The 11935-nt window shown below is 38.8% G+C and overlaps 1 protein-coding gene across 2 annotated transcripts in view; it reads right to left on the bottom strand.

Annotated features, from left to right (window-relative positions):
* Positions 1 to 290: 290 nt before the first annotated feature.
* The window catches only part of LOC103378796 (excitatory amino acid transporter 2-like), a 19271-nt gene continuing 7626 nt past the window's right edge, over positions 291 to 11935 (bottom strand). The window contains exons 2-10 of one of the 2 annotated variants that reach the window (XM_025055846.1): positions 7178 to 7317; positions 5858 to 6010; positions 5044 to 5294; positions 4848 to 4956; positions 4641 to 4767; positions 4307 to 4540; positions 3422 to 3616; positions 2561 to 2695; positions 291 to 2139 (exon numbers count right to left, since the gene is read on the bottom strand). In XM_025055846.1, the coding sequence (XP_024911614.1) occupies positions 1890 to 2139; positions 2561 to 2695; positions 3422 to 3616; positions 4307 to 4540; positions 4641 to 4767; positions 4848 to 4956; positions 5044 to 5294; positions 5858 to 6010; positions 7178 to 7307 (1584 nt within the window). In that variant the 5' untranslated portion in view covers positions 7308 to 7317 and the 3' untranslated portion in view covers positions 291 to 1889. Of the gene's footprint in view, positions 2140 to 2560; positions 2696 to 3421; positions 3617 to 4306; positions 4541 to 4640; positions 4768 to 4847; positions 5295 to 5857; positions 6011 to 7177; positions 7318 to 11935 lie in introns of both variants that reach the window. The other variant, XM_025055845.1, reaches the window with a different exon arrangement.

The raw sequence follows: 11935 nt of genomic DNA, 5'->3' as shown, positions 1-11935 counted from the left end.
TACAGTATGTACACAAAGTGCTAGCAGGCACTTTAAATATAAACATTTGAGCTGTCACATACATTTAGTGAAAAAAAAATCCTGACTTTTTTTTTTGTTTTATGGACTTATATAATACACAATATAGTGTTTAATTTATTAACCTTATCTGAAAACACCCAAAGTTTAATGCTCCGTTTAATGAGATGTTGTTTTTTTTTTTGTCAGCGCCACACTGTTTTCTGAAGATTACAATCAGCGTATCGTATAAGTGACATCGTCATACCAGATACAGGAGCTGTTTAATTTCCTCAGCTAAAATATTAACCCTGAATGTGATAATTATGAACACATTTATCTAGAAATATTAATCACTGCAATCTGTTACTGACACGTTCAAGGCAGGGTTTGCAATTAACACGTCACAGTGTTTAGTCATTTATTTATATATTTAATTTTCCTCCAAACAGAAATGTTGCCTCACACCATGGGCCTGTACACAGGATAATGTAATGATATGGGGGAGGGCACCTGTTTGTGAGAACATTCAGAACCCCACCCCCCATCCTGTCTTATGGTCTAAGCCCTTAGCTTTTGCTTTTTTAGACTTGAGCTGGCACATGTAACTTAGTGTAATCTCCTGACTCAGTGAAAGGTGATGCAGTATTTAACCTTCCTGCACATGCATCATAGTACCAGCGTCAGTGCATCTCATTTACACTTTGTATTCTCATGCGTGAAACAGAAGCAGCAGCAGCAGGTAAGGCTCTAACGAATCAGACGGATTTTATTCTGAGTGATAACAGAAAGCTTACACAGGTTTATACACATTTATTTGTCCGATAGTGAAGAAATGAATTTGGTCGAATCCAGAAGGAGTGAAAAGACTTGCCCACTGTTGGGTCTTGCAGTATTTACTCTTTAATGTTTTTTTGGGAGGTGTTTTTTTTCTGCTGTGTCAGCAGAAAGTAAAATGACGGTAGAACCCAGGATAAGGCGAAGCAGCAGCATCAGAATCTGCTTTACTCGCACTTCCATGGTTCCTCCTCAACAAAAGAGAACTCTGCAGCCTTGCCATTTTTTTCCATGGTTACCTGAAAGCAATTATCAAAAGCATCTAACTACGGAATCCAAGGCACCAACAGTTACACACTGTCAGAAGTTGGGGGGGCAGAGAAGCCATTTACTGGCCTGAGTTTAGTTTGTGAGTTTTGATTGTTTTTATTTATAATTGTGTACAGACATAAATGCAGTTACTGACTGTTTATTATGAAAGTTGGTCATGTATTTTATGGATTCTCTGCCCAACCAAATTACAATACTGGTCATTCACTAAATGACCACATTTCGACTCAAAAACATTTTTTTAACATGCAGAAATGTAACAAAAGTTTTTTTTTTTATAAATAAAAAAATTAGCTAACAGCTAACTACACTATTAATGGAAAGAATATGATAGCGGCATGGCATTAACTAATGTGCCACTTTGAATAAGTCATCTTGAAATAGCAGTCTTTGTGCATAGCACAAACAACAAAACTGAAAAATGGCTGGGCTGAAATATTGTAAGTTGGTCAGGGCTGCCACAAATACGTGTCCAATTGAGTATAAAGAAATTAACAGTAAAATAAATTAAAATCAAACACAACAAAGGAATGTGAAATAAAATTACAACAAGACAAATCTGAACTGTCATTTAGGGAAGAGTTTCATATGGATTTCAAATGTATTGAATACAAAAAGAAATTGTTTCCTTTTTGATGTGGCATCACAAAAAACTGCTCTTTCAGATGAGAATTTGAATACATCACATACATAGTCACTAATCCATATAAAGGAATATGAAGGAAATCACATAAAAAACACAGATAGAAAAAAACACACAAGCACAGAAGAACAGGGAGAATCCTCTACATACAGGTCTCTATGTCCGTTAGGGTGAAATGTACCTTGCAGTCGTCTATCAAGATGGAGTTGTGATGAGTGTATACATTGTGGTTGGTGTTATTTTCGTAGTAGGACTGTGACTTTTCCATCTCATACTCATCCATGCGGGTCTGCTGGGCATCAAATGAGTCCAGCTCATGTTTGGACAGGTGGTAAACAATGCCTGCTCCGTACGAGTCTCCGACCACGTTGACAGAGGTACGAAAACGGTCCCTAAAAGTGAAGAAGAAACAGTGAGAAATTCAAGAAGGAAACAATAAAAATTAGACACACGGTGCTTTACTTTTTCACGTCTAGATAAACAATAATTTAGTTCATTAACAGTCGACTCCTTATAAAAATCATTGTATCAATCTCACAATATTCAGTATTAATTCTTCTTGTCCTTAATCCTTAATACGTGTAGTGCAAAGTCAAAAGACAGAAGTCTGAGAGCTGATTGAAAGACTGTGCATGTTTTCATTTTCCCTTTCCCCAGACTTCTGATTTTCTACAATACGTATCTTCACACTGTGAAAATAAATCACACTGTGTGGCTCTGATGTATAGAGATGCAGTGAAATCTACCGTTGGTTTTGTGAACTCAGCTAAACTCAATGTAGCGGATGATGTTTTGTGCAGATGTCAAACTCACAGCAGCCAGTCAACAGCCACCAGCAGGCTGATATCTTGCGTGGGCAGTCCGACTGCAGTCAGGATCAGAACCATGGTCACAAGTCCAGCACTGGGTATACTGGCTGCTCCAACACTGGCCAGTGTTGCTGTCATACTGAACAGGGGACAAGTTCAATTCTTAGAAGGACAAATGACACCTGAACAGGGGACAAGTTCAATTCTTAGGACAATTCATCAATCTCCTCAGTGTTAATTGTCACATAATTTGAGCTTCATCTTGTACTGTTAGCTAGTTAGCTGTTAGCCGTTTAAAAAAGGATCTTTCCTGCAGAAATCATCACTGATGATAAGCTTCATGTCCAATGTTTATATGTTTCCATGAAGACGGGTTTCATTAAAAGACTCAGAATAACAACACTGACTGTATTTTTCACAAATGGTATAAATGTATTGAATGTTTGTACTTGACTGGCCCGCCTGTAGTCCAGATGTGTTTTTTTAAAACTTTTTTGTCTAATAATATGGGGAAAATCAGTCATAGAGGAACACAGACGCAAATAACAGTATTTAGTAAAATATTTCTAAAATTTTAACAGTTAATATCACAAGTTTCTGAAGGATAAATTTAGAAAAAATGCAATTCTAACCAATGTACAATTTTCTTTGTTCCCATCTTCTATGAAAATATTGTGGTCTTACATACCATATTTACATGAAAATGCATCTTCTATGAAAATATTGTGGTCTTATATATATAAGACCACATATATATATATATATATTAGACTTTTTATGCAGGTATATCTGCTGCATGACGGACATCAAATATTTAGGCGTTTTAAAAATGTCACATTGCATCAGCATCCTGCTAAATTCTCACCTGACAGTAATGACCTGGCTCCAGTCAAGTTCAATTCCGTTCATCTGTGCGATGAAGATGGCAGCCACGGCCTCATAGAGCGCTGTGCCGTCCATGTTAATGGTGGCCCCCACTGGGAGGACAAACCGCGTTACTCTTTTGTCAATGCCCAGGTTCTCCTCCAAACAACGGAATGTGACAGGCAAGGTGCCAGCACTGTGGAGAACAAAACAGGAGGAACCAAATATATATTGTGATTGCTAAAAAAAGACTGCATTGAGGAAAAAGCTTTTAAATTTTTTAAAACTTCTGGAAGACAAAATATAAATGGTTTATGTGGTTATTTAAATAATACACCATTTATATTAACCTTAATGGGCTAATTCTTTAAATACTTAATAATACAGAGTGTGTGAACAGGAGGTGTTGACTTTAATGTGTTTTATTCCAGCCACAAGAACAAAAAGTAATTTAAATTCACAGTAAGTAAGAATCTAACACTGGCTAACACTGGTTTTGACTCAGCATTTGTGTCGTTTTTAAATAATTAAGTGTGTCTTATAGCAAAGCAGTGAGGAGGCAGGAGCTTGAAAGAACCAAGCTCAGCTCAGGAGAGGAAAAGTGTCTTTCATTAATAAAACATTGAGCCAAAGAATGATATCCCACATGGAGGCTTAGTGGGAGGCTGCGACTGGCAAGAAAACTTCACTGTGACCTTCCTGTAAAAAAAGTCGTTTTGGATGCTGTAAAAATATGACCGTGGATCTCAGACGTCATGGTGTATTCACGAAGAAAAGTAGCCCCACATGGGGAAAGGGGCATTGAATTAGATGCAACTGTGCTCACCGAAGGAAAGTCTAGATTTTTTAATAAAAACGCTGACATGAAAACAGAAGCATCTCTTACCTGGAGGCTGTTCCCAGTGCGGTCACCCATGCCTGGAATAGTCCCATAAAGAACTTGAAGGGATTCTTTTTTACTATTACAAAATATATCAAGGGAAGGAAGATGCCTCCGTGAATGATGAGGCCGACAATCACGGTGATCATGTACATGCCCAGCTGCCTCGCCACCACCTCCAAATCAGCAATGGAGATGATCTTTCCACAGATGAGGCAGGCGATTCCCAGAGGGGAGTACCTGAAGTACACAGGGTTTAGCAGTAATCAGGATTACTTAAGGTTTAGCCTCACACAGTTATAACTAACGTGTCCAATTCCTGTAATAAGCAGCAACTTACCACATAATAGCATGAACAAGCTTCATCACAATCTCGTTCAACACATTAAAAAAGTCCAACATGAGCCTGGCCTTTTCTCCCATTTTCCCCATAATTACACCAAAAGCGACAAAGAATCCAATCAGACCTGCAGGACACAGAATGGAGAAGTGTCAAGTTAGACATCGCTAAAAAAAAAAAAGTATATTTTCTTCTCTTTCTCCTTACCCAGGACATTCATTCCACCCTTGAACTGAAGTGATCTTTTAACTGTGAACTGCGGGGGTGCCCTTGTGTTGTTAGTTGGCACTTGTACTTTGGAGGTGACAGTCTGAACCTGAGAAACAGTCAGAAGAAAATAACGAGATGCGCTAAGAACCCAAACAAATTTCAACAGAGAACACAAACTCAGTGAAACACACACCTGCTGGAAACAGGCTTGCACCAAATTTTCTGGGAACAGATTCCGGATGAGGTCAAAAAAGGCATCTACGCTGGACACCTCGTCATTCTTTTTTCCTTGTCCGAGATTGGCCTTCAGCTTAGGGTTACCGGGATGGATGAGCAGCACAAGGATGACCCCCAGAACAGCAGCAATGACAGTTGTGGACATGTAGTAGACCATGGCTCTGGTGCCTAGACGACCGCTGGATTTGGCGTCCAAACCGGCAAGTCCTGTTGACCAAAAAAGTAAATTTGATTTTAGCTACAGAACTAACTACAGAATGAACTGTAGAGGCCAACAGTCACATCTCCTTATCTTTAAATTATTGGTGAGACTGCGAGACACAGAAGACAGTTTGCCAGTTTTTCACAAGGCTACATATACTATCAAGACAAACAAGAACTAAGACTCTTATATCCATGGTTACTCACAAAGTCCAAATAATATAATAATCTTGTGTGTGGGAGAAAACCAAAGAAGATGGAGAAACCCACACACATACTAGGAAAACTTATAAAACCCCATACAGAAAATATCTTACTGTATAATATTTGTGTTTTTCAGAAAAGCAACTATGTTTTCCATAGATGTGTTTAAATTGTATTGCCTCTAAAAGACAGTTTAGGTGCTCATTTTCCTGCAATGAGCTACAAAATCATTCTTTGAACACAACAGCGGCTTCAGAGCGATTTTATTTAAGGAATGAAACGTCCTTTTTGTGCTTCTCCACGTGTATAGGATCAAAATTGGATGCTTGTCAGTAAACGCTGCAGAAAATTGGCACCTTACCCACCTGTGACCAGACTGGATACAACTAGAGGCAAAATAAGCATCTTCAGCATCCTCATTAGGACCTCCCCTGGGAAAGCGATGATCATAACGACATCAGCAGGGAGAGGCGATATGTGCCGCAGCAGCATTCCAGATATGGAGCCCAGAAACACACCTGGGCCAGACATGAAAAAAAAGGAACAGACACGGAGCGTGTTGACTTCAAATCATGATCTACAATAGGCTTGATGTTTATTAATTATAAACAGATCAATTACATTTTTTGTGACCATTAGTATTACAAGAAAGCATAACAACAATGCATCGCTGTCTACACAATCCTATAGTGTAAACAGCTGTTTCTTTGTTTCATTACATGATAATCAAAAGTTACTCATATACAAGTACAACATGTATATTGCTCTCAAAATGCACTGCCTTTCTCCCTTTACATGGAGATGCATCATCATCAGCGCCTATAGAAGTCAGTTCCATGGCAGGCCTGTGCCCTCGCCTGTATTCCACAGAAACTGAAATATATCCTTGGCTTCGTTGTGTCAGCACAACTGACAGAAGGTGAGTAGCTGACATCATTGATCATAAACGTCACTAGACAACTCCTTAATCTGCCCTGTCACTGATTTTGCTGAACAAGTTACCCTTTTGTGAAAATCAGATGTGAGATACGTGAGGCATGTCTGTGTGCAGTCCTGCAGATGCAACTCCACTGAATGTTTTGGGGTTTTTTTATTGCAATTTTCAAAGCACAAATTAAATCATAATAAAAATAAGAAATGATGTTCAATCAAAGTATAAGTCATAATGTTCTGTTAAATTAACTGAACATTATGACATACTTTGATTGAACATCATACATACTATAGATGTAAAGAGGCTTTTATAAAGGTTGTGTATGACCTTTATATGTTATGTCATTAAGCAAATGTATTATTTTAATTAAAGGACAGATTAATTGAGCTTATGTTTTAAATAATAAGAAGAAAATACATGCCTGCACAGTTTGAAACCGAGCAGAAACATTTGATGGTTAGAGCAGTTATCATGCCTAAATAATTGCTGGTGACCTAAAAATGGAAGTTAATTAAATGTTCTTTCATTAGCTGGTGCGACGTTCATTGCCGTTCCTTTACCTAAAAGCCCGAGGACTCGAAACACTGAGACTTATTATTGTGAGTATGTGAGAGCGCTCTAAGAGACTGACAGACCTGCAAACACATCAGTGTGTTTCAGGCCTATCTAGAGATTTGACTCTTCCCTTTGTGTAACACACTTCTGGAAACAACCCAGCTATAGGTGAAAAACCCTGGGGCTGTAAACTTACCTAGAATGGTTAGAGTCAGAACCATGTTCTTCATGATTTTATCACAGAAAGAGCTACATGCACTCTCGGGCTCGTCCACAATGGTCTCCAGATGGTTTTCATCCATCCTGACCTCCACTTGTTTTTGCATCTTAGTGGCACTAGGAGTCAGAGATAAGCAGAAAAGTTCTGATGGAAGTGAACTTTAGCATTTGTGTTGACAGACTGATTGATATGAATGGATATTATTTGTGATTGTGGAATTGATTTGACTTTTTTGAATTATTTATTTAAACATCTATCAACATCTTTGCCATGATGTGACAAGAACCAAGTCAGTGTAGTCTGTATATGTCTCTGTCATGACAGATTAATTACTAAAATTACTTACTTTAGGAGCACTAAAAAACAGTAAACTACTGTTCTCTGTTAATGTGACCTAACAAAAAAGAAACAATTACAGCTAAAAGTTATTTCCAGACGATGATGTCCCATCGGCTGTTTAGGTCTGTGATATCATTAGAATGTCTGGGTCAACTGCTCTGTGCCATAAAAAGCAACAACCCAAGTAAATAATCGTTGTAAATTCTAAGATGCATTCATGGAGCCTATTCCCCAAGGTTGATAAGAAAACAATTTCTCAGATTTCAGAGTGCTATCACAAAATGACAAACAAACATTTTTTTTGTTTGTTTTCTCCAGACTTTTCTAACTTTTACCCAATAAAGAAAACAAAATGCAAACCAAAACAAAAGCAAGAGCAGGCCATGCACCCTGCTATAATGTGACTTCATAAAATTATATGCAAAATTATATGCATTGGACATATGTCTGTACTTTGCAGCCTGTGGTTACAGGGTGGTGTTGCTAAAGAACACCAGAAGTGCTCTGGACCTTTGGAACCTCTATCTATAATTCATGTTTTGTCCAAAAATACAAGGTCAAAATGATAAATTATAAGACATGGAAAAAAGGAGAATGGAAACTAGGTCTAAATGATATCATTTCTGCAAACAGGTGGGCACTTTGGATGTTACTTCACAGGCTCACCCTGCGACTACCAGGGAAACAACACCAATCCCGGGTTTGTTTTGGTCTGGTACAAAGCCTCTTTGACTTAAAGATCAGCTCTGCCCTGTGCAGCCTTTAAATCCGCTGTGAAACACAGATGAGCACAGTTATGTAACCGTGGATCCCTGTGCGGTTTCAAAGACACTTGACCTTCAGGACTTAAAAGCTCGATTCACAACAAAGGCAGCGACAAAGAAAAAAAGAAGTTTACAGACAGTATTGGTTTCAGGGACAGGAAATGTTTCATTGGATATTTCAAAGTCACCAGCAAAGGAAAGCCTTTGGTTTGTTGTGACATATAAACACAGCTTACAATTTACCACATTAAACAACATCATTAACTCATCTCCAACATAAAAAAAGACTTGAACTGCACAGTTCATTTTGCAACATTAGAGGTCATGCAAGTAGACTGAAATCATATGAGGTGAAACAGCCAAGTCAATCACAGCAGTCTGATACTCTGTGCTTCAGCATTAATGAGACTTAAGCCTTTTTAACGGGTTAAAATTAGCACCTCTAGCACTCAAGTGATTGAGTTACGTAACAGAAAAGGGGCTTCCTTGGAAAAGTCAAGGTGCCATTTCTATCTATCAGTTGATATTGCTATTCTGGAGAACTCTAATATAAATACTACTTTTATTTTCTTACAAATCCCTAAAACTTACCAAAAAAAAAAAAAAAAATCTTGATAAATCTAGATAATGTACAATGTTCTTTGATAGTAAAAATTTGAGTCATTTTTTCAGAAAAACACAAGGATTTCTACCACATCCCTTTTTGCTACTTTGATGCTTACCTGAGTAGGTAAGTGAGAGTGTTGTTAGTGAGCTGAGGCTGAAAACACACCAAAGGAGAACTACCACTTATCCAGGTGCAGAGGTGGAAAAATCAACCAAGTCATGACTCCTGCATCAGACGATTCTGTCAGAAAGTCCAATGAGTTCTTTTATCTTTTCAAAATGTCTTGTCAGCTCCTAAACGTCTCCAGATGACTTCTTCTTCAGTCTTTGTGTAAATCCACACCGTTAGCCTGCTCATCCAGGAAAGCATGACAAGTGACTAAACTGAGGTCTGACAGGAGGCAGACAGCAGGAAAGAGAGGGTGGAGTCACTCTGCGGAGATTATGACTGGTGTGAAGATCCTAGTATCTGTCTTCTTTAAACTTTTGTTTACTTATTTATGGAAAGAAAAACACTCAAAAGAGTCCTCACACTGTTTAAAAGTATTGGAAGAATTTTAAAACACCAGGCTCTGCATTTCAAAGCACGGCTGAATTCAGTAAATAACCTCGGTGGCAGCTCAAAGAGTTGTTTTAATGAGATGCCTTGTGACAAACAGAACAACAGAATTGAAAGAAAATGATAAAAAAGGGTCTTTTGACACATTATGTTAATTTGTAGTTATGTGTTATATTTACATTCAGAGTGTTGGCGTATAATTGGTTTTTTAAAGAGAAATGCATTGCCTGATCAACTATTTATATGGATTAGGCAGTAATATGTCTGCAGCCTAAAAAGATTAAATGAGGAAAGATGAATGAATCAATAGATGAATATCTAAATATATCACCATCCTTATCTCTGCATGAAAAGATTTATAATTAGGACTTTAACAACAGGCGTCATGATGTAGCAGATGGTGAGATGACAGGAGTGGGTCTAATCTTAGAGAGGTGCTGAGCAGCCTGTGCAACTTAAAGCTAACTGATGAACAGCTACAGTATATCCCTGAGGGTCACTGAGGGTCGAGGGTCGGCTGCAGAGCCTTACTTGTGTCTTGATGTCCCATTACAAGGTTTTAAGTTTCTGAAACAAAAGTCTCACATTTCCCAAAACTGAATATGAATAGGAGAGAATCTGTACAAGCTTAGACCCAAACTAGTGCTTTTTTTGTGTCTCTCGGTTGCAAGAATTCCAAAACTGTTGCCACGTTTGTTTTTCTGCGTTTTGCCTTTAGTTGAGAGACCAAACAAAGGAATGTCTTTGGCTACATTTAGGCCATGTCCTTGACTTAAACATTGTTCTCCACTCCCATTACATACATTTAATAAAGCAACAGCAGCAGCACAACACTCATTAGTGGCATGACCTCATTTTTTTCTCCCTGCTTCACCATAGTAATCAAGCAACCTACTGTAAGCGGAAAGACATTCATAGCAGTATAGGAGACAGGTGCAAGACGGAGTAGAGCATGAGCAAAATAAAAGGTGGTGCGAAGAGTGGACCATTAGGTGCAGTTAGAAATTGTCCATTATTCAAGATTAAACTGCAGTTCAAACTTGTCCATTGTTCATTTTCATTGTGCAAGTCTGTCCAGTGAAATACAGAATGGGTTTTAGGGACTGTACTTTATGTGTATGTGTGTATGTGTGTGTGTGTGTGTGTGTTCAGGGCTCTGATAGCTTGGGAAAGGATGGTGAGAATGAGTGTTAGTCTCCATAAGAAGCCTTCTATACAACAGTGCTGGTGTTCCACTGTGGAGCTAATTGATGACTCTAAGGAACATGTTGTTGCTCTCAGAACCTCAGGGTCACTGATTAGGGGCTGCTGGTGTTTAGATTCTGTGTAGGTCAAGCATCGCTTTAATTTTCCCCTGATGGTTGTTGCCTTGGCAACAGCTTAGAACTAATTTGACCTCACTCTTTGACGGCACCTCATCTTTGTTAGGGTAATGGTCAGTCATTTCATTGGAAAAAAAGAGAAGACCAAAGTCCTGCTGTGAATGACAGTAGGTTGTCCTACTGTGCTAAGCTTGATGTCTTCTTTGGAAACACACTGGCTCTGGTCTCTCTGTCAGGGTGTGCTGGTGTCAAAGGTAGGGTCCAGCAAAAAGAATGTTCTCAGAATACTCTGCCTCTGTACCCGACTGTGGTTTGTTGCAGACTCTCACAGATACTAAGCCAATTCCCAATGTTACACCAGTTACATCACAACAATTTTGGTAGGAGTTCAAGAGAAAGTGCATATGTGGTATTACGTATTTGACAATGTTCAACCCCAATTTGATGTTTTTATTATTGGTCAGTTTTCTATAGTCTACTTCGATGGTGGGTTAGTTGTTTGGCTGGAGTTCAGCAGGTGAAGTAGTTGTCTTTTCACTGAAAGAAGGGGAATTGTTGGTCGTTGATGGTCAATGCCCTGGCAGTGTCTGAAGCTGTGAATGAGGGGCTCGAATGTAGCCTAATGTGTTGGGGTGGGCAACAAGAGCAGAAAAGTGCTTTGTGATCAGAACCAGCAGTGATCTGTGGGTCAGACTGCACAAAAGAATGACTGTTTCAAAGAGCGTACTGTTGAAATATGTCTGCTGTAATATAGCTGTTGTGTCAAGTGGTTCATCAAGTGGAAGAAAAGATACTGGAGAAGCACATGGCAAAGTCCCTGTACATGCAGCTTCACACCTCGCTCTGCTCTGCCCTCAGGACCAAGTCATCCTCATGGCTCAACACCTGACAACACACTTAGACTGCAGGTGTCTATAATTACCTAATCTGTCCTGAGCCATCCTAATCCAGCACACATACACAGTGAGGTGAATCAGACACACTCACACACTGTGGTACCTCATAATGCATATCCACAGGTCATTAAACCTAGCTTTTATCCTGCAGGCAGTGTGTTTACAAAGGGACATTGATAGTCAGGGGTAGGAATTAATGTACTGCACTAAACAATACCAATGATATATATATATATATATATATATAT

Source organism: Cynoglossus semilaevis, chromosome 5 (genome assembly GCF_000523025.1).
Source record: "Cynoglossus semilaevis isolate Cse_v1.0 chromosome 5, Cse_v1.0, whole genome shotgun sequence".
Classification (NCBI taxonomy): Eukaryota; Metazoa; Chordata; class Actinopteri; order Pleuronectiformes; family Cynoglossidae; genus Cynoglossus; species Cynoglossus semilaevis.
This window is presented reverse-complemented; position numbering and strand designations above follow the sequence as displayed.